Source organism: Neomonachus schauinslandi, chromosome 8 (assembly GCF_002201575.2).
Source record: "Neomonachus schauinslandi chromosome 8, ASM220157v2, whole genome shotgun sequence".
Taxonomy (NCBI): domain Eukaryota; kingdom Metazoa; phylum Chordata; class Mammalia; order Carnivora; family Phocidae; genus Neomonachus; species Neomonachus schauinslandi.
This window is the reverse complement of record NC_058410.1, coordinates 7,794,840-7,817,178: the sequence shown is the minus strand read 5'-3', so window position 1 is coordinate 7,817,178 and position 22,339 is coordinate 7,794,840. Positions and strand designations below refer to the sequence as shown.

Below are 22,339 nucleotides of genomic sequence, written 5' to 3'. Positions count from 1 at the left end.
TTCCAGAGAAACAGCCAGTGCACTCAGGCCCTCTAGGAAAACAGTGCCTGGAACACTGTCTTTTCAGTCTGGTGGCTGCTCAACAAATGGTTCTTGAATCGTATTCCCATCCTCTAGCCCTGCTCAGAAAGGTGACTAACACCCTAAATATTAGCTATCATCCTGGTGGTTGTTGTTGCTGTTAAAATTTGGCTACAATATTGGGAGGTATCTGTCATTCGTGCTTAAAATTAGCAAAGACTTAGGGCCCAGGAGAACACTAAGCAAATGCCTTTTGTTGTTTTGTGATATTTTGTTGAAAGCAGACCCCTAACTCTTTGCTTCCAAATTTTCTGTGTTCGCAGGAATACCCTGGTTGAGAACCACAGTTGCGACCCTGGGAAGACTAGGGATAACCATGGCCTTTGAAATTGTTTATTTGGTAAATTCAGAATTGTACCCAACAACATTACGGTAATTCCAACCTATATGTCTGATTTCTCCTAAGTAATTCTGCAGCCAAATGTTTTGACGTAAGAGCCATGAAATAGTTTCCTTAACTTGGTGATATATTAGCCTGGGCTGAATTTAGTCGGGAAAGAAGAGGTGCTTTGAGTTATGGCTGCTTTCTGCATTGCTACCTTCCGCATTTTTTGAAAGAAGTATTTCTCATACCAGTATCTTTATACACAGCTGTGGTTTTGTGGGATCAGATAATCTGATTAGAGTACTCGCTTAGATGTGGGTTAAAACTGTCTTCATCAGCATCACCCCGTTTAAAGGCTACAGCCTCTGTTCTGACCACACTCATCTTGCCGCTGTGCGCAGCTGATGAATGCAGGACAGAGTGAAACAGTGTGCATGGGCTGCAAATTGGCCTCCTTTCCTGGGGGAATATTGGTGGGCACACCTTACCGTCAGGTGAGGGTGCCAAGGCGCCACGTCAGCATCATGGAGTGGGCTGCAGAGTGAGCCACCGGTGGGATGATGTCCACCTCACCGTCCTCACTGTGATTCAGCTTTGCCCAGGTGTGAAATGGGGCAGAATGGAAGTGATTTGCTTAGAATATGGGAGTCGTAGCAGTTTTCAGAGGTAGAAACTATAGAAATGGGAAATATTACTAAAACGTCTTTGTTACTTATATAGCTGAATATTTTACTTATCTTGAATATAGTTAAATATTTTTTTTAAAAAACAGTTTTTTTACTCTACAGAAACTTTGGAGTTTCTCTTTGCTCAGGTTTATGTGATTTTGGGGGAATCATAGCCCCGTTTCTGCTCTTCCGGCTAGCGGCCATTTGGCTAGAACTACCTCTTATCATCTTTGGTAAGAACTCGTTTTATACATTATTCCTAAATCCCTTCATCCATATTCTTTGTATTGATAGAACTCTATAGTGATTATTCGGTTTGCTATTAATGAGATCATTTAATTTTTTAATGACAACCACTTGAGTTTTGAGTAGCCCATCCGATTGCGAAGAAATGTGGAACACTAAATGCTTTTAATTTATTTTATTTTAAAGTGTCCCGATGAGTCATGTTCAATTTAGCTTTCTTTGTTTAGGTTCTGAGTTAAATTCCAGTACTATAAAAGTCTTATGATATTGGGAAACAGAGCCAATAATTTTCGGGGGACCAATTTGGACCTTCGGTTTGTTTCAAAATAAGCCTAAACACTAATTACATTTTTAAATGTTCTGTATCTGTTGAGATCATATCTTCATTTGCTTTGATGGGAGCATGCTGTGCAGAAGGAACAGAGGACACAGAATCCTTTGCCTGAGTAGCCAGTAACCTCTGTGCTGGCCCTCAGATTCATACCCTGCTTCCTACTTCAATCTCCACGGGCCGCACGAGGGGATAGAACCATAGCTTAGGGGCAGGGGGCTTAAGATAATTCCATCCAGCGCTTCTCAAGTGCTGTTCCAACCTTTCTGCCTGGGTCGCACACCCGCCTCCACCCTCCTCAGCAAGGAAGAACACAGGTGGGCCCCTTTCTCACGTACTCTTCCTCCACCTCTGCGTCCTTACTCCCAGCAGAGAAGTTTTTCACGTATTGCCCCGCAGTTTAAATTATAATGAAAATATTGAGTCCGTGAGGACATACATCCTTAGTAATGCAAAATCCCTAACAGTGCTAGCTAGGGATAGTAAAGCTTCTAACCATTTGACACCACCGAACTCAGTACAAGATTATTTCAAATTATTTCCTGGGATCTGATAAACAAGCTCAGTGTTGATTCTGTGGCCAGCATGAAAAAGCAAAGAGAGTGCCATTGTTCGACCAAAAGCGGTCCGGGAGCCATGTTTCAAGGTCTCGGCCTGGCCTCCAGGGAGTGCTGGGAGAGCCGGCCCTTCCTGCAGAGTCTGGCTGCGGAGGGAGCCACACTTCCGAGCCATCGGTCACATCGCAGTGTGATTAATCCAGAAAGCAGAAGGTGCCGGGGGAGCACAGCACAGGGCCACCTGACCTGCCTGAGTCAAGGAGGAAGGAAGCATGTTAGTTGAGATCTGAGGCGAGTAGAAATTCCCCACGTGGGGAGTGTGGGCTGGGGCTCTGGGCAGCGGGAAGGCCAGTTAGAGGACAGAGCCTGTGTGCGCTGGGGCAGGGAGGGAGGTGAAGCTGGGAGGCAGGCATGGGCCAGATCAGGAAGGGTCTTCCCTGCCCTGCGGTTTGCTCTCTTTCCGAACAGCAGTGGAAGCTAAGAGCTCTAAGCTGGGATTGACAGTGCTAGGTTTGCGTTTTAGAAGTCCGATCTGCAAATAGGTTGCAGGGGGACAGTGCTGGTGGCGAGTCAGTTTCATCAGGGAGGGGCTCCTGGCGGCTGGGGTGAGGGCGATGACACACGGAGTGTTGGGCGTGGAGAGATTCGAGAAATACATTAGAGTAAAACCGGCGAGAGGGATGAGTGAGTGGGCTTGCTAGAGCCAGAGGGGGGTGGGAGGGCGGGATTCCTGGCTGGCAGAGGGGGGACCCGGGCCCCAGAAGCAGAGCCAGTGGGTCTGGAACTGGAGGGAGCAGGGCAGGTGCTCAGGGGCAGATCCAAGAGAGAGCAGGCAGACGTGAGGCCTGACTCGCAGGGGTGAGTGCTGGTGCTGGAGCTGGCCGGCACCCACCTGCCAAGGCCGGCTGTGGCGTTTTCAGGGATGTTTGAGCCCAGTTGTTAACCTGGCCGTTATTAAAACACATATATCAAATAGATTAAAAACAGAGGTAATAAATGCTCAAAACCCATTTACATCTCCCGGTTACGGGTGTCCTTCAGGTTACTTTTGTCTCGTGTATCCTTCTGGGGCAATGCTCTACGCAGGGTGTCACCGCGCAGCCCTTCCCAGCGCCCTGTGCGGTCATGTCGTGGCACTCGCGTGAAATGCCCACGGCGAGTGTCCTTGCACCATGGAAATCGGCAAACGCTACAAGCCGGGCTTTATTTTCTGGACAGTTGGTTGGTAAACATTCACCAGCATAAGTGGACAGAATAGGGAAGGATGGTGTTTCCAGAATTTCGGCTCTAAAGACCAGCAAAGGCGGGGATGGTGACTGGAGGATCCCGTGAGGTGGCTAGAAGGGTCCCTACGATGAGAGGCTTGCGTCCGGTTCAGTGCTTCCACCAACTGGAGTGAGGGGGTTCATGGCTACACGGAGCAGCCCGGAAAGCCTCCAAGAGATGGCCCTTGGGCTGCAGTGGCCACAAGTCTGACCGTGTGACATGGCCCAATAAGGAAAGGGACGGAGAGCATGCAGTAAAGCTCTTGGTCAGTAAAAGGAAGCTGAGGGGATTCCTGTCTGGTGGCTGCCATTTTCCCTGAGAGGCGGGAGGTGAGGTCTTCTGTGAGGGGTCGGCCCTTAGGCACCCATTAAATAATTGTTTGGGGGTGAAGGAACGGATGTGGGCAAGAGTACTGGGGTGATGGGGCTGCACAGCGTCCGAGGAAAGTAGGGAACACTTCAAATAGTGGCAGAGGAAAACTGGAGAGCTGGTTAGGGTAACCCAAGGGCTGCTGCTGGTGAGGGCTGGTTAAGGGGGGTGAGCAAACTGCTCCGGGGTAAGGAGGGAGGGGCGACAGGGGCTGGCTGTGCCTTCCTGAGGCTCTACTGCTGTTCCCGATTCCGTAGGTATCCTGGCATCAGTCTGCGGTGGGCTCGTGATGCTTTTGCCCGAAACCAAGGGTATTGCCTTGCCAGAAACAGTGGATGATGTAGAAAAACTTGACAGGTATTGTATGAATTTCAGTGCATCTTAAATAAAAGCAGCATTTCAAACTACTGAGGAAAAAATACCACGGAGAAAATTGAACACTCACGGGGGGGGAAATGATATTAATTCCCATCTCACATCCTAGGGAGAAAATTCACATTTGATTTAGAAGGCTAATATAAGGGGCGCCTGGGTGGCTCAGTCGTTAAGCATCTGCCCTCAGCTCAGGTCATGACCCCAGGGTCCTGGGATGGAGCCCCACATCGGGCTCCCTGCTCGGCGGGGAGTCTGCTTCTGCCTCTGCCCCTCCCCTCTGCTCGTGCTCTCTCTCTGGCTCCTGCTCTCTCTCTCTCAAATAAATAAACAAAAAAAAAGAAAGGTTAATATAAAAAAAGCAAAACTATAAAAGAATGTGTGTTATTTTTTAAATGAGGTTATGAAGAGGGAAACATGTCTAAGTAAGGTGTTAAAACTCAGAAACAATCTAAAGGAAAGTAGAAATAACTTACATGTGCATCAGTAAGAAACTGATTATGAAAATGCTAATGTGTTCATGGTGTGGATTACTACATAGAGATTAAAAGAATTGAGATATATCTGTGTGGAATGACATGGTAAGATCTTCAAGATTGATCACAAAGTGAAAAGTTGCTGAACAGTGTGTTATAGTATTTATTAAAAAATCAAAACAATAGCAACCCCTCTGTGTAGCTAGATGGGAAGATGGAGGATGGAAAAAGAGAGAGAGATGATGGATAGACGGATGGTAGGTGGGTGGATGGATAAAAGTAGATAGAAGATTGGGAAGGAGAGAAAGAGAGAGGGATTACAAGAGAGAGAAGAGCATCTAACTCGTGTGCAAGGAAAGTTAATATCCAACCAATACATAAATATGAAGAATTATATCAACAAAAATTCACACAACACAAATTCTTTCTAATTTCCTCTGCTTAAAAATTTTCATAATAAAAAGAGGATATGAACATGAGAATGTGTAGCAAAAGATCTAATATTATAATATAGACCCTTTAAGGTTAGAAATGAATTGGGAAGAAGACATCACTTCTACACTCTGTAACTTTTGTATTATTTGATTTATTTTCTAATTACAACCCATGGCCTTATATTATCTGCATAATTCAAAAAATAACATAACAACTAATTTTTAAAATAAAATCAGCTGTCTAAATAAAGACCTAGAAATTGAGGATGTGGATCCCTAAATATTAAAAAATTTTGCATCAAAAATATTTATAAGAAGACTGAAATGTGATAACCTCCTGGCACTGTTCACTCATAGATGGAAAACAGGGGAGAAGCTGACAATTTTTAAGTGCCTGTATGATCGGTGGTTTCACATAAGTCTTTTCACTTAATACTCAAAATGATTTGGGGCAATTACAATTCTTATCCTCACTCTTTTAAATACTAGGAAATTTGTGCTGAGAAAGATTCACAACTTTTCCATGCCAGGAGTGGCATTGACGCTGTCCAGGGGGCACGTGTGACTTGGTTGTTTGTGTTCCTTTCTTGTTTTATGCTGTATACTACTTGATGTTTTCTCTTCAAGTTCTCCTTTAATGTGGTGTCATCACCTCCCCAGAGGTAGGCAACCATTGCTTAGAGTCTCATGAGTCTTTTACCAAACCTTTAAAACTTATATACTGATTTCATTGGATTTTATTGTACTGTTTCTTGACGTTATTTTGAAAAGTATGATTGCTTAAATCATCCCAAAACTTGCCTAAGAAAGACTTATCAGTGTATTTAAAATAAAACTATCAGCTCATGTCTCAGCAGCTGACTTATAACAGGACTGGCCAGTCAGAGGACTGGGGGACATTTGCCCCATGAAGTCATCCAAACACTTGTTTGGAAATCAAGTGATGAGTAATGGCTTTTTTCTCACCCAAAGCTCTTCCTAGTTTTCACCCTAGAGCAATGCTACCTGAAATTTGGAGTGAGATGGAAGATTTTCTTTAAGATCTTTCCATTTTGTCAATCAAAATTAAGAAATTTATTTATTTATTTTTAAAAGATTTTATTTATTTATTTGAGACAGAGAGAATGAGAGAGAGAGAGCACATGAGAGGGGGGAGGGTCAGAGGGAGAAGCAGGCTCCCTGCCAAGCAGGGAGCCCGATGCGGGACTCGATCCAGGGACTCCAGGATCATGACCTGAGCCAAAAGCAGTCGCTTAACCAACTGAGCCACCCAGGCGCCCAGGAAATTTATAAAAGGTGTTAAAACTGTGTGAAATCCTCTTGAGCGTTATGCCATTGTAAGGTCCTGCCTCATCCAGAACAGAGGAACATTTTGCTGACTGTGTCTTCCTAGACAATTGCTTGGTTTGTATTCGAGTTTGGGGGCCACGTCAGGGTGGGTGGCATCCCGTCCTGTCACATAAAGAACTTAAATGCTATAATGCTACTTAACCCCTGCCTAGGGACCGAAACAGGTAAAAACAAACAAACAAAAACTCCAGGAGACAGTCATTTTCATTACCTTTGAATTGGGTTTTTATGAGAAGTTATGCATGAGTGTGTTTGGTGAAAACCAGTTTTATTGGTGAGTAGTAGCAAGAAAACTCTGTTGGAACTAGTTGTATAATATTTCATAAGGACTTTCTCTTTTCTCCTTGTTTTGTTAGTCCATATACCTATAAATGTGGCAGGAAAAAGAAAACTCAAGTTTCCAGTTCTCACCTTTGAGGCCCTCTACCAAAGACAAAAGGAAGGAGCTCTTTAGGTTGACCCCTCCCAAGGAACCGATGTGCCTTGCAGACACGTGTGTGTGTCCATTTCAGCTACGTTATGCTCCAAGTGTTTGTCATACTGTACAAAGACATTCAAACTATCCAGAGTATTTTTATATAATGTGGGATGAATTAGGATTTAGAGTGCTATTGACATTTCTGGGAACACAGTATGTGGCTGCTTTAGCGAAGAGCCTGTTGTGTGGACAGCTCCCCCTGAGTTTTTTTCTGAAGCTGGAGCAGTGTCTCCCACCCATTCAGTGACAGAGGGACAAGAGAAGCCTTCCCCAAATTCTCACGACTGCTTGCTCCATCACAGAGGTAGGATGTGCCAAGTGGGCATCTGGGAACAGGATGCAGAAATGGGTTCATCAGACCTGAGCAGAACTGAAGCTCTGACCGGAGGGCTCTGAAGATTGCAGGGAGGATGAAGATCTGGAAATCCTGTTCATGAAGAGGCAGAATTGGGCCACATGATACCGCGCCTTTCCTTTCTCTTCTCGTTTTGAGCTCTGTAAGCCGCTGCAGCATCTGGGCTTGCTGGCATGTTCAGGCTTGATTCCATCATTAGGAACAAATCCGCTGTCCAATTTAAGGATTTGGCTCTATTATTTCGTCAGTCGGTTTTGGGCCTGCGATGATTCGGGATAGTTTGGGTCCTCCTTTAGTGAACATCTAAAGCCACACACTCAGTTCTTTTTTGAACGAAACCCATGGATAATGATTTCATGGGTCTTAATTTTGATCTTAAAGGGATATTTATCTTGTATTTGTGAGTTCAGTTCTAGGATGTGTTCAAGAGTGAAAAACATGGACTGTTTGATCTTGACCCTTTTCAATCTTGACCTTTTTAACTTGTCTTGAGAAAAAGCTTACATTTTAATTTAAAAGGAAGGTCAATTATATCCATGCATAAAAGAATTAGCAGAAGCTTTATAAGTGATGTCATAGACACTAATAAGGGATTTGATCTTTCTTTTTTGTTACTGAGACTTTTGAAATATGGAGTTTAAATGCAAATATGCTCTCATTTTTCTGTTGTTCTGCTTTATCTGTTATATTTGTTGTATTTTCAGATTCAGTATATATCTTATGCAGAATTTTTTAATGAACTATTTTGTGTGGACAGACAAAATGGGCACCAAGGGAAATCTTGCCAACGAAGAAGAAAATTCCACGCGAGCACATGACAATATGTACCGTGTGTGCCAACTGTAAGCTAAGCTTTTTAATCCTTAAAGCACAACAGAATTGAATATGAATGTTTGGTTTTTCAATGAAATAAGCACCGCTCTTTGAGGACTTAATGCTGCAGTCCCCCCTTATTCATGCACACATGCATTTTTGCTCCCTTCGCATCTCTCTTTGCTGTAAGATGACTGTTCCTCCTTGATACGCTCACCTTGGAATTGTACTTTGAGTTGATATTTTGGTTCTGGTAACAATAAAGAATTTTAAATTGTCAAGTAACATCGGTGTCTCTTCTCTCTCTTCCTTGTGAACGTTGTCACTCTAAAACTCTATCCCCATGTGACAGTGTATATTTCCTATCTGGGCAGCCAGTTAGCAATGGAAATTAAGCGGTCCACTTTCAGTATATGTTCGTTGTTCCTTCATGGGCTCTTGGTGCCATTCCTAGACTCAGATGTGACCCAGAATAGCATTCAGCCTCCCTACTGGTCTTGTATTACACTTGCAATGCCCATTCCCTTCGCGCGTGCGGCTCTCTGCCCAGTATCCCCTGTGCTGGGCTAACGTCAAGTTGTCAGTAACAGATTTCATTCCCAAGAATAGAATTTGTTCTCATGACTACCCATACATGCTGCAGCTTTGAAAACATTCATCTCAGTGTCAGGAATAAAGACCTTAAAACATGTATGTCAAGCCATCTTTTGCAGATAAGATAAATATATGAATGACTTACTGGTACTGCCCTGCTTTCTTCTCTATGATCCTATAGGCTTCTTGGTCCTTTTTGGCAACTATGCCTTATGAGAAAGAGAGAAATCATCTAAGTCTGTGAGAGTTACACTATTTAAAATTGGTAGGATAAACGAAGAACATGAAAACAATGAAGCTCAAAAAAAATTAAATCAAAGGAAGGACAGGGTTTATTTTCAACAAATGTTATAGATGTGTTACTTTATTATTACAGAGTGCAACAGTCCATGGACGGGAAAAATTTATCCACGATAACGCTAAAAAACGTTGAGGTTTGTCAGTGGATGGTGTAAGTACAGTGTCTTAGTTTGATTACTGTCAGTTATTTCTGAGCACGCTAACTTCCCTACCCGTGTTCCAGCTTCTAGATATGTTGAGGAATCACTCTGTCTCCCATCCACTTAATTATTTCTCATTATTCCTTCAATCCAAGTAACAAACCTTGATACACGAACGTAGACACCAGGCTTATTGGGGCGGGCACAGCCAAGACCCCAAGAAGTGACTCCTTGTAAAATGTACTTGTCCTTCTCGAAGCAAACCAGAGGCCCTCCACTGTCACCCTATACAGAGAGAGGGAAAAAAAAAAAAACCATGTGAGGATTAAACCACCATCCTTTTATTATGGGGTATCATCCTTCTATTATCCAAATGTAAGTTTTCCCAGTATTTGAACATTCTATTCCAATTAGAAAGGAACTTATTAATAGATCATTTGAATATCTGCTGTATTCAGTACTTAACAAAGTGTATTTATCAAAACCACACCATTTAGTGTTCCTGGGCAAAAACTCCCTTGTGAATGCTGCACTCATCCCTTCCTGCCTTGGGGCTTCTCTTAGGCAGAGGAAACCCCAAAAGCAATTGCAAAGGGGGTGCAGTTGGTCTTTGTCTCACATGCTCCCTGGCTTCCCTGCTAGAGAGGCCACCACCTGGGCCCCCTCCAGCAGCACGCCCCCCAGAGGATGCATGGCCTGTGGCAGCGATGGTACGTTAACTCCTTCCTCACCACCGATCTGGAACTCCGGGCCCAAGAAATCCCCTTCCGTGATCTCAGTCTGAATGCAGGGACAGACCTAAAATCTTTCTGGGTAGCATTTGGAAGGCAGCCTGCAGTTGACAAAGCCTTCCGGAATCTGCTGTTTGGGGGCTGAAATATCTAAGAGGCCAAGACAGAAGATTGACTTGGTTCTTACCTGACAACTGTCGGTGCCTCCAGCCAAATTCCCAGCACACAGCTCTGTCGATGTGACTCTTCCATTCAGATACTCATAGCGATTGCACACCTTGTTCTCGATCACAGGCAGCTGGGCTTCCTTGAGGAGACCTGCACCAAAGGTGCCTGTGTTTAAAGAGATTAAAGAAATGGTTATACTGGGGGGCGCCTGGGTGGCTCAGTCGTTAAGCGTCTGCCTTCGGCTCAGGTCATGATCCCAGGGTCCTGGGATCGAGTCCCACATCGGGCTCCCTGCTCGGCAGGAAGCCTGCTTCTTGCTCTCCCACTCCCCCTGCTTGTGTTCCTGCTCTCGCTATCTCTCTCTGTCAAATAAATAAATAAAATCTTAAAAAAAAAAAAAAAAAGAAATGGTTATACTGGATCCCAAACATGCCCACAAGAACAACACCGCGCGGTGACAGAGCTCTTGTTTGTCCATGAGGTTGTATAAAGCAAGAGGTCAGTTCCTGATACAACTGGAATGCTTTTCCTTTTAACCCTTGAGGGTATAGATATTATATAAGAGTTCATGTTCCCAAGACCTGGATTTAATAATCTGGGTTTCTTGACAGTGTTTGAGGGTACATGTTGTTATCTTTGTTTCTTTTTTTAACTATAAAGAAATATTTTGGGGGGCGCCTGGGTGGCTCAGATGGTTAAGCATCTGTCTTCAGCTCAGGTCATGATCCCGGGGTCCTGGGATCGAGCCCCATGTCGGGCTCCCTGCTCAGTGGGGGCCTGCTTCTTCCTCTCCCTCTGCTGTTCCCCCTGCTTGTGCTCTCTCGCTCTCTCTGTCAAATAAATAAAATCTTTTTAAAAAAAGAAATATTTTTCAATATGTAAAGAGAGACTGAGAAATACAAGTGTTACTATAACATCTATTCACTTTCAGTTTCTTTTAGATGCTTTTTTATTCTACTTACATCATATTGCACGATTTTATACCTTGATTGTTTTCACACAGCATTATATAATAAGGGCTTTCTTAGAACGCTGCAGTCTTCATAATTAGTATTTTAATGGGGAGTGACTGCTTCAGGGGTGGGGGTTTCCTTTTAAGGTCAGGAAAGTGTTCTGCAAACAGGGGTAGTGGTTGCAGAACACTGTGACTATACTAAATGCCACTGAGTCATACTCTTCAAAACAATTAAAATAGCAAATTTTACATTATATAGATACTTGACCACAATATAAAAATGAAGAATAGCTGTCATGTACTGGAATTAGCCTTTTCAGGTATAGGCTCATGAGGTGGTGTATCTCATTTAACCCTTACAATAGTCCCATGAAACAGGCGCTTCTGTCATTCCTGTCTCACCGAGAAGGTAGCGGAGGCTGGGAGGGGGGCTGTGCAGTTTGCCCAAGATCACCCAGCCAGTTGGTGGAGGAGCTGGGATTTGAACTTGGGTCTGTGATGTCATTGCTCCAATTCTTCACTCCCCTGCTCCTGGGCTCCTACAGTAGCCTCCAACTTTCCACTTCTTTGTTCATGCATTTTATTTATATTCCTTAATATTTTCTTAGCTCTGAGTTCCCAGAAATTATGTAGACATGTTTATGGCTCCCAGTTAACATTGCCAAATTATTTCCTAAAAGGGGATGACTGCGTAAAATTTCACTAGGAAAATAAAAGGCCACTTCACCCCATACTTCTGAGTATTTACTATTTTTAAAATACTTGCTAATAGTTGGAAATTGTCCTCGTTCATTTCCTAATTTGCATTTCTTTTCCAATTAGGAAGAGTAAACATTCTCCTGTGTGCTTGTTTTACTTGTGGTATTTCTTCTTTTGTGAAAAACTGCTTTTTTCTTTTTTCCACTTTGGTAAATCAAAGTGGGACACTTGCAAAATAGCCAGAGGAAACGCTGCTTTCCCAGACAGAAACTCCCGGGCATGTCTCCGTGTTTTCACAAATAATCAATTTTCCAATTTTGCAAGCCCAACGTTAACGCGTTCTGCAAAAAAAAAAAAAACCTTTGCTAGCACGAACAGCCAAGGGATGAGGTGCTATTTCTTCTCCAAAGACTTTGAATATGTTTGGATAACCATCTTGAGTTTGGGAAGCTTGGCACTGGATCCAGAGTTGTCAGGAGCCACGTAAGAGGACCAGCATTTGGGAAGGAGAGGCTTGTCCCAGCCCTGGCTGGGCAGGGCTGCAGTGGAGGAAGCGCCTGAGGAAGCACTGGGTAGGGGGCGCATTACCTGAGTTGAGTAGATGTGTGGAGGGACCGGCCGTCTCAGAATCTTTTGCTGAGAGTTAATGTATCCAAGTGTCTTGCTCTTGAATCTGCTTTCTGAGCAAGATACATCCTGATGCTGGTAACAAAATCCACCACTGGTGGACTTGAAATTGATGTGGTCTGTGCAGAAGTGCTGCCATCTTGTGGCCACAGTCAAGATGGCACCTCTGAGGGCTGGCAGGCTGAAGGTGACCCCTAGGGAGGAAGCCCTGATTTCAGGGCCTGTGGGGAGAAGGAAGCAGGAGCTTCGAGAGCAGCCCGCGATTGCTGACAAGGGGCTAACCTGAATGAGCCCCTGGGCCTGAACGCTTACCTTGCTTGGAAATATCAAAGTCAAGGAAAGTCTGGAGACCAAAGGGGAGAACTGGTGAGTTTTGACCTCACACCGAGAAGCTAAGAACACTGATCTGATGTGATTATTGACATAAGAAACTCTATAAACAGGACTGACTTCTGTTTGGGGACTCTCCTGGTTCAGTGAATGTACTGAGAATGGGCTTCTCCCCGTGGCCGAGAGGGTGAGGCCAGGGTCGATGGGGGAACCTAGCACAGGTCGGCAGTTAGGAAAGTGTGGGTGGTGAGTGGAACAGAAGAAACAGCAGATGGGCTTTGAGGGGTCAGGCCGCCCAGGTTCAAGGTCCAGCTACACAAGGGCTGTGTGCTTGCGCTTCCCAGGACACTGCCCTGCCCTCCTTGCAGCCTCGGATTCCTCATTTGCAAAACGGGAACAAACACATCGAAGTCATAGGGGTTTGCGGGTCTGTGGGTTTGCAGTGTTTAAATTTTTTTAAATGCAAAACGCTGGAAAGGCCTGTCACACCCATTGTTTTTTTTTTTTTTTTTTTTTAAAGATTTTATTTATTTATTTGAGACAGAGAGAATGAGATAGAGAGAGAGAGCATGAGAGGGGGGAGGGTCAGAGGGAGAAGCAGACTCCCCGCCGAGCAGGGAGCCCGATGCGGGACTCGATCCCGGGACTCCAGGATCATGACCTGAGCCGAAGGCAGTCGCTTAACCGACTGAGCCACCCAGGCGCCCCCTGTCACACCCATTGTGACAGCGTCATTTGTGACGTTTCCCTTTCCTTCTCGATGCTCACAGACCCCGAAGTATGGAAAGTGGGGGGACGTGCAAAATTCAGGAGGTGAGGTTTTACAAATGTAGGAAAAGTGCAGAAAGAAGGAAGACAAATTTGAAGTGATTTAGACCAGTAGTTTTAACCTTTTTTAAAAAAAAAAACCACAAAACCTGTCTTGAAATGGAAAGCAAATGCAAAAGAATAACGTGCAAAGCACAATTTGAAAACCCAGGTTTTACAGATGAGGTTCTTCCAGGCCAAGTGGCACAAGGAAGTAAGGGGACTTGTCCAGTTTGCCCAGCGAGTGGCAGAGCCAGATCTACTTTGCAGGGCTCCTGACTCCCCTTCTGTGCCCTCACCAACACTTCTGAGAAAGTGAGGCAGAGATCGAAGACATCCTCACAATGTTTCGAGGCCTGAGTCTGATGGGTGTAATTACTATCAGGGCCTACGACAAAGAGAAGACGGAGTCCCCAAAATGTAGTATGGGGTGCTGATACAGGACCCTGCATAAACGTTTCCCCTCTCATGCACACCCCAGCAACCAATACCAAATACCATTCCAGGGCCAGGACCTTTCTTCCTCTCCCCTAGCTGTCAGTCCGTCCCACCACCAACAGACTCTCCACACATACCACAGGATTGTGGGTATTTGGGGAGACCAGCTTTGCTGTAATTTTTGTTGTTGTTCTACACTGTGTTTGGGAGCTCGGTTTGGCTAACTTCACATGGAAAATAATTGAACAGCCTCAATTCGTAGGCTTGCTTCAAAACCCTACTGACCTGGGGATGTGATATTAACGTTGAGTTTATGGGCCAGGAGACTCAGAGAAACACTACCCTGTCCCTCACCCATGTCCCTTAACAACAGATTATGGAGACTGAGGCAGGAACCCAGCCAAAATCAGGAAAGGTGGACCTCACTCACCGGTAGACATTTGCACAAATGGACATGTTCTCATGGAAACCAGAGGTCTAAACCTGTTCCTGTGGGGATTTCGGGATTTCTCTCACCTTGGGTTTCTCCCCAGCCAGTGATGTAGCACAATGTCCGGTCAGCAACCACATAATTTGGGGATGGCAGACAAGCTGGGATCACCTTTGAGGTGATGATGGCTGGGCTGAAAGAAAACCATCCAAAGTTACATGTGCCCACCCCACGAGGGCACTTCGGCCATCCATCCTCTGGTCGTTCACAACAAGATGCCACCTGCCCAGAGCCCCAGAATCCTCTGAGCTGGCATTTCATTGCTTGGCTGACACAGTGCAATGCAGAAAACCACTTTTTCCCTTGCGCTGGCCTGGCCCGCCCTCACCACGGTCGTCGTCGTCGTCATCCCACCACCATCTGGAAACAACCCAACATGGCGCCTGTGTTCTCTGCGCCTTGTTGACTCGCCCAAATGTGACTGTTCTCAAAATAGCTGTTCATTTAGCTTTCTCTATTGAGACCTGTTTCCAAATATCACTAACTTTAAGTAACAAAAGCAAATTTATCATTTTGTCAGGCTTAATAAAATTCTATTTCAACGGGGAAAATAAAACCAAGGATGGGAAGAAGAATTTGCATTTGTGAGTTGTGTGTGTATGTGTTCATGTGTGTTTATATTGTAGCTTTTTAAGTGCTTTGAAATACATCATTTCATTTGATTTCCCCCAAACATATTATCATCTTGAGAGGAGAACTGTCAACCTGGAAGCATTGAAGAATTCTCTGATTATGAATGTATATTTGCTGACTGGTGAACATTAAGCGAGAGTTCAGAAGTAACCATGTACTTCATGCTTCAGCTTATTCTTTTTCCACACGAAGAAACTGAATCCTGATGCCTTTTTTCCAGAGCACAGCCAGTGTGGCAGAATGGGGCTGAGCCCAGATCTTCTCTGTTCCCCAAAGCCCTTGTGCCTTCCATGTCCTAGACGGTGTGCCCCCCCACATTTTTTCTCCCCCACAACCCTGTTACGCTCATGAAATCCAGACATAAACAAATGTTTTCACTGATGTCAGGGTAAAGACCATGGGTGAGCTAGTACCTGCTCAGCTTTATCAAGGCTATGTCTGCACGTGTGGGCTCCAAGAACAGCTTGGACACTTCTATATCCTGAACATCTGGTCCAAGATTGAATTCTTCGTGTGCACCCAGGATGACCTTATATGCTGTAGGGTTTGGGGATCTAGGAAAGACAGTGACATTAAGAGCAAAATAATGTGCCAGCACCTTCATCAAGTGCCCTTCTGAGTCATAAACATGGCGTCCTCTCCCTCCTTGGCTCTGAGTGGCAAGAAACCAGTGAGCTCTGAGTGGCAAGAAACAAAGTTCACTGTTTACCTAAATCTGGCCACGAAGGAATGCTCTTGGGGTGCTTTTGGCTAACCACAGAGGAAGAATGAAATCAATAATGGAGTCAGTACGAGGACAGACACCCATCTCAGGAGAACCAATGCGTGTCACAATGAGCGGGTCTTCCTGCCATTGACCCAGGCCTACAAACCCACCTGAACCGGGTCTTCCTTCTTTGTTTCTCTCTAGGCACTCTCCCCTCCTCCCTCATGCAATGGGCTTGGCAATTCTGCCTCAGCCTTCACATCTGCTCCCTGGTCCCTAGTGTCACTGCCATGGAGGGAAGGGGAGGGAAGGGAAGGGGAGGGAAGGGAAGGGGAGGGGAGGGGAGGGAAAAGGAGGGAAGGGGAGGGAGGGGAAGGGAGTAGGGATGGGGAGTGAGAAAGGAGAGGGGGAGGGAGTCAGGGACTCTACAACAAGTCCTCATCCCCATTGTCCCCCAGACATACCTCTCCAGGCAGTGGGCAGCTGTCAGCACCCACTCTGGGGATATTAAAGTCCCTCCACAGAAGTGCTTTCCAAATCTAGAAGGAAAACATGCCAGAATTTTAGTTCAAACCTGAGGATATGTTCTACAGAAAGCCAGAAAGAAGAGTTCACTCAATTGTGATCATGTCGATGTTCCCAAAGGAAAAGCCTACCAGCCCATCATCAGTATGGCCAGAACTTTGAGTTGGGCTTCAGTAGTGGATTTTCCAGGTCTCATCCTCACCACACTTCAGATGGTGGGGGGAGGCTCAGGCACAGCCTGTCCACAGGAGAGCAAAGCCACGTGGCAGCAACAGGAAGCCCACGTCAACGGTTTGGACTTGTTGGCCTTGGACTCCAACAGAAGTGACCAGCCAAAGATCATCCCCTTGAGGCCTTTCTTATTTCTTTATGACAAGATCTCTACAAGGCTCAACAAGTCATTCTTCAGGGAGCCAAATGTGACCCTAAACAGCTGTGATTCCTTGGAGTCTGCTCATTTTACCCTCTTGGTGTGAGCCACTCCGAACAAAGCCCACCGTAATGACAGCAGGCATGGAAATAATCGGTCAGGAGATGGAGCACAACACAGTTTGGGAAAGAAAGAATTTGAAATATGTGAAAGGTGAAGGTTTGTAGAGCAAGGAGTTCATAAACGAGAAGGCAAAGAAAGGAAACGCCAACTCAACAAAAGAATGAAATACACTGAAGTCAAGTTTATCAATAGCATCTCACATGCATAGGGAAGGAAGGCAATTGAGAGCGAGAACTGAGTGTGCACGTGGGCTCTGGTGTGGAAATGAGGTGACGAAGCAACACGAAAAACAGATTAGCCTGTCTCACACGTGTGCTTTATATGAGACACCCGGGAAAACTGGACCTATTAGAAGCCCATGCCACTGAAACAATCACCCAAACTTTCTGGGTCCCATAGGATCAGAACCCATCACTCTTAAATTATGGTGATCCTGAACTATCATCCTACACAGAAGGCGAGGTGCTTGGGAATCGGTGAGCACCCTCTGATTAAATTCAATAATTCAAGAAAGTGTAAAAAAAAAAAAAAGAATCTTTATCGGTGAAAGACTCTAGATAATTTTGTCCATGCCTCCCTCAACATCCCACATTTCCAAAAATATCCCAATCCCTTTGTCCTACAAAGAGACAATCAACATCTATAAGACCCTCCGGGCATCTTCAATACTTTTCCAGCAATATTGGAACGTGGTGTAAATCGCTACATCTGCACATTTTGACAATAGCCGCCCAGATGAAGGAAAATATTCCAATTCGGGCCATTTTCAAAGTAGAGAACCTAGGAAAATAGAATTTTTAAAATTTTTGCAGTTTTCCTTCTTCCTAAGAAGATGATAAAGGCTGGTACAGATCCCCGAGTTGCGTGGATCGAGTGTGAACATAGAAAGGCTTTTTGGGGCTTCCACAGAAGAATGGAACTAATTGTTTCTGGAAATACCATCACCTTGTTCTCAGACTGATTTGCCAGGGCCAGGAATGGGGGTTGGCCACACACCCGCCGACAACCCTTCCAGGACATTTCTTTGGTTCCACCTGGGGCTTCCCACAATCGAATGAACGGGACGCTGTGGTACAAAGTGGAAACAAGAGTGACATTTCAAGAAGGGAAAGCAATTCTGTCACACAACTCAAGAGAAATCAGTGGGTCACGGCCAAAGCTCTTAAGTTTTGACCTTTCAAAGCCCAAACTAAATCACGAGATCATAAGCATCTTTGGGGATATTTTTTTCTAAGTTTTGGAAGTGACAGTAGACAACAGAGAACCTTCTCCTTTCAGGAAAGTCTAAGGACTTCTGTATTATGGGGGGGGCGGTTAAGTAGATTGGTAGAGTTGGGTGGTAGAGTGAGAGCTTTGCTGAGAGGACCTGACTGACACCAATTATTATTCTGACTTGATGTGGTAGATTCTAGATTCCCATCTTCATCTTCATCATCATCATCATCCTCATCTTCTTTGTCATCATCATCACCCTCTGAACCACATAAAGTTTACTGAAAATCATAGTTGTCATCCCCGTTGCAAGGCACTGTGGGTAGTTTTTTTAATGTGAAGCTCTGTGTGTGCATTATGTACACGTGTGTGTGTGTGATCATATGGAACAGAGCTAATTGTCCTGAACTTCTCTCAGCCAGTTTCTGGACAGGACTTCCAGGAGCTTCCCAAGACTAACCCAACACCCTGGAGATGACTGACACTCACTTGCCCATATGCTCTATCTACCTCCTACCTTTCCACCTAGACAATAGGGGTTGTGCCCCATCTTTGGTACCACCCACTAATGCCCAAACAGCTCCAGCCTCTAGAAGGCTAGAGCATCTGTTGATGGCCAAGGGCTGCACCTGGGAAGTTACTGTACTTCTCCTCCCTGGGAATCGAGGAGCATTATCCCAGCTGTGGTGCCCATGGCAGGAATGTCAGGCTGATAGGACAACTTAAAGGCAATCCTGTCAAGTAGGCAGCCTGTCCAACATGGAGAACCTGGCCCATAGGCAGTCTGTCCAACATGAAGAACATGGCCCATAGGCAGCCTGTCCAACATGGAGAACCTGGCCCAGACGAGGCAGCAAGGTGCTCCAGAAGGGGCAGAGCTGAGGATCGGGAGTGACCAGCTGAAGGGAAGGCACTCACCCCATTCAGGGCCTTTCAGATGAAGGGGCCACCAAGAGAGTGTCTACAGAACAGAGAAAACAGCCACGCGAGAAAGATTCAGCTGTAAACTCACCCTAAATCCAGACAAGGAGCCCAAGTGGAACCTTGCCCATCACCCTGGCCTCTCCTTCCTCCCTGCTGCTTTACCCAGGGGTGGCTCAGGCGCAAACCCCAGCAAAGTGGCTCCCATGCTCTACCCCATACCCCAAACTCCTCCCCAACCACCTCTGCATGCTTGTCTTCGCTGCCTTGGCAGCTGGAGCTTCTCCCCCTCCAGCTCTAGCCCCTGTACGTGGCAGATGCAAGCACCTGCAATCAAGCCATGCAAAGGCGAAGGCCAGCCTGGTTTTCTGGAACCAAGACAAATTCTGTTTGCAAAGACAGGTCAGCAGAAAGTAATACAGGGTCCAAATCGAAGCGGCTCACATTGTTCTCCAGACCTACCCATGGATTTGTTATTCCAAACTTTTCCCCTTTCCCTGATCCAAGCTTCTTGCTCCCTAGAAAATCTCACGGAAATGAGGGAAGAACCCAGACACGTTTTTCTCTAAATTATGTGGCTAAGGTATGGGTAATGAATAGTAATCTTAGGATAAAGGAGATTTGGGGCTTAGTAAAAATCTACGTTCCTTCTCATTGAATTCTCAGGATGACAATTTATAGCTTTACAGTGTACATTATATGCTTAGCTGTTTCATGGTGCTTGTATATTTTTTTTACTTCTCAGCCACTGAAAGGGAGAGCTTCCTATCTGGGGACCGGATTTAAAATTTGTTTTTCAGGCATCCCAAGCGGGAGAGTTCGGTGAGAGCATTCTGAGGCTGATGGGATCACCTGTTTGCTCTTTTGGAGAATTGTGTATTTACTTTATTTAAGGTGTCAGGGAAGGGGGACTCCCTAACAAATAGGGCCACCAGAAGGACAGATTCAAGAGGCCCATGATGAAGAGAGGGCAGCCCACTTGAAGTGCTCGGCTTCAAGCCCTCCTTTTGCAAATCCGTATCTGGGAGGTGGCGCTGCATTTATCTGAGAAGCTATCTCCTTACAAAAAGGAAAGCAACTTACTACACTGAGGGATATCACAGTAGTCAAAAAGTTTGCTTGGATTCGTCGTGTAGCACCAAGGACCGTTGACATCACCATCAGGATTACGGCAGTACTAAAAAAAAAAAAAAAAAAAGGACAGGTGTGTTGGGGACCAGGCAGAGTGGGACAGAGAAGGGCAGAGAAGGTGTTCTGACACACATCACTGCTGTCCTTGGAAGATGGAAGGCAGTGCTCCTAGTTCTTTGTGGCAGGGGGCAAAGTTATTCCTTTGGCACATCCTAAGGTGTTATAAAGTTTTGACTCAGCTTCTTCAAAGAAGCTGTGAGCGACTCCCCTGGAAGGAGGGGACCTGAGGAGTCCTGAGGTAGAGACGCCATAAAGGGGCCTCCCCTCCAGCAGCCTTTGTCAGGGACCTCTGAGAGAGCGAGCTAGAGAGGACCATGGGACTTGGCTGACTCATCTCGTCCCTGGTTCACGTCAGCAATCTACTACCCGATGATACCTGTTTGCTCTTGGTTCAGAAATTGTTCCCAAGAACTGTGCGCGTTGCATGGGTCAAGCCGTAGGAAGGCAATGTCTTCCTTTTCCTTCCCTATACGTACCTCCAAAGTAAACCATCCCACAGTCTGTGAGACTAGAGGAAACCCTACTGTGTGGAGTCCTCATGGCCTAACCACATTTTTTTTTTCTGGACAGATTTGACTAAAAGGTCATGAAGTTCATCCTTGACCACCAGAACGTAGAAGACAAACACTAGAAACTAGAAACAGCACACAGTACTAAAAGCAAGCAGGAAACATCCCAAACGCAAACGAAATGAGGAGCCCGAGGACAGTGGTCACAGGCACGGAGGTCTGCTTGGACACCGGAGTCGCCATGCGGATGCTAGTTACATGGAGGCTTGTTCCCGAGATCTCTCACAATCCCCTCTGCCACCACCAGGGACCAGTCCGGGCTGACTTGCCGTAACACAGGGTCAATTCTGTTTGCAAAGATTGGTCAGCAAAAGGCAAAATAGAGTTCAAATCAAAGTGGCTTACGTTTTTTTCCAGACCTGCCCGTGGATTTGTCTGTGGAGTGAAAATACTGTGTCTGTGCGGCTTCTGGGCAGTCCATTCCTGGCATGGGACGCCCAAAACAGTGGTTGCCTTCTTGCCCCGGTACCCTTTGCCATTCCCAAACATGCAGTCTGTAAGAGGAAGAAGAAATGGGTGGTTACGTGTCCCTGCACAGACCCAGGACGCTAGGGAATATAGGCAGCCCCGCTAGGACTCTCCAATATGACAGTTTCTGTGGTCACATCCTTAGAGCACTGGAATGTTGACAATTACAGCAAACACTGCCTATTTTAACAAGTTACTGGAAACGCTGTTGCCTGGGAAATAATCACAAGCCAAGATGTTAGCATGGAAATTTTGGCCAGGACACGAAGATAGTCAATTCTATAACAAGCTCAGTGGTAAGACAGAGCCCCTGGAGGATTCGCATCAAACAGATGCAACTGTGAACTGTCAGAAGACCCTCGAACACCTCATTCTCAACCAGGATGGGGGAAAAAAAGAATGTAAATTGAACAGGATTTTTATAAAAGATACTATTTTGTCTGGAGCTGTGCTGTGAGTTCCCACCCTTTGGGGCGAAGAGGTTCATAAAGAGACGACTTGGGCCCCTTCTCCAAGCTCATCTCTTGCCCCAGCCTAGGGACAGGGGGCTTCCACAAGACCCCTCAGAGAACGTGGTGAGTGTCCCATAGGGGGACCCAGGGCAGCAGTGCTCTGACGACCATTTGGAAAATCCAAAATGCAAAAGCTGGGCCACCTAGCGTCTCTGCCAAGGAAGGGGGCTGTGCTGGGCAGGCTGCAACCCCAAAGTTTGCCAGGACTGGGGTAGGGGAGTTACCCATGCACCAAATGTGAGGCAGGCACAGGGGGGAACCACGGCAGGTCGTCTCAAGTCTTATCTAGAAGGGAGACCCAGATGGGCACAGAGCCCACAGTCTCACCAAGAAAGAGGAAAGAGAGATGTGCTCAGCCTGTTCAAGGGAAGAGTAGGTGAGGTTCTCCAGCCTTGCGGGGGAGCCAAGCCCACCTCAGGATGGAGAGGGCTCTCAACTTGAAACCGAGTTCTTGTTTAAATCATTACCTTCTGGAGGATCTTGAATTACCTGAAAGTGGCCAGACAAGTCATGGACCCTGAGTTCTCATGCCAGGGCTGGGGTTGCAGGGTGGGGCAAGGGGCAGGAGACAAGCCCAGAAGCAGGTGCTAAGCACTCAAAGCTGCACTCCGATGGCCAGGGAAGCACAGAAGGGTCTTGCCTCCCACCTCAGATGACAACCACATCCCTGCGCTGAGCCCCGGTGACCCTGCAAGCCTCGCATCCACCC

The 22,339-nt window shown here is 45.9% G+C and overlaps 2 protein-coding genes across 3 annotated transcripts in view; one reads left to right on the top strand and one right to left on the bottom strand.

The window, feature by feature from the left end:
- SLC22A3 (solute carrier family 22 member 3) overlaps nucleotides 1-7,029 on the top strand; it is an 86,087-nt gene extending 79,058 nt beyond the window's left edge. Inside the window, exons 8-11 of the mRNA XM_021693533.2 lie at nucleotides 345-453; nucleotides 1,195-1,307; nucleotides 4,101-4,200; nucleotides 6,832-7,029. Of these exons, the coding sequence (XP_021549208.1) occupies nucleotides 345-453; nucleotides 1,195-1,307; nucleotides 4,101-4,200; nucleotides 6,832-6,892 (383 nt within the window). The 3' untranslated portion in view covers nucleotides 6,893-7,029. The remainder of the gene's footprint in view (nucleotides 1-344; nucleotides 454-1,194; nucleotides 1,308-4,100; nucleotides 4,201-6,831) is intronic.
- A 1,979-nt stretch (nucleotides 7,030-9,008) lies between these two features.
- The window catches only part of PLG (plasminogen), a 39,446-nt gene continuing 26,115 nt past the window's right edge, over nucleotides 9,009-22,339 (bottom strand). The window contains exons 12-19 of one of the 2 annotated variants that reach the window (XM_021693059.1): nucleotides 20,996-21,144; nucleotides 19,974-20,067; nucleotides 17,703-17,823; nucleotides 16,204-16,278; nucleotides 15,447-15,587; nucleotides 14,427-14,533; nucleotides 10,074-10,219; nucleotides 9,009-9,440 (exon numbers count right to left, since the gene is read on the bottom strand). In XM_021693059.1, coding sequence (XP_021548734.1) covers nucleotides 9,279-9,440; nucleotides 10,074-10,219; nucleotides 14,427-14,533; nucleotides 15,447-15,587; nucleotides 16,204-16,278; nucleotides 17,703-17,823; nucleotides 19,974-20,067; nucleotides 20,996-21,144 — 995 coding nt within the window. In that variant the 3' untranslated portion in view covers nucleotides 9,009-9,278. The remainder of the gene's footprint in view (nucleotides 9,441-10,073; nucleotides 10,220-14,426; nucleotides 14,534-15,446; nucleotides 15,588-16,203; nucleotides 16,279-17,702; nucleotides 17,824-19,973; nucleotides 20,068-20,995; nucleotides 21,145-22,339) is intronic. The other variant, XM_021693060.1, reaches the window with a different exon arrangement.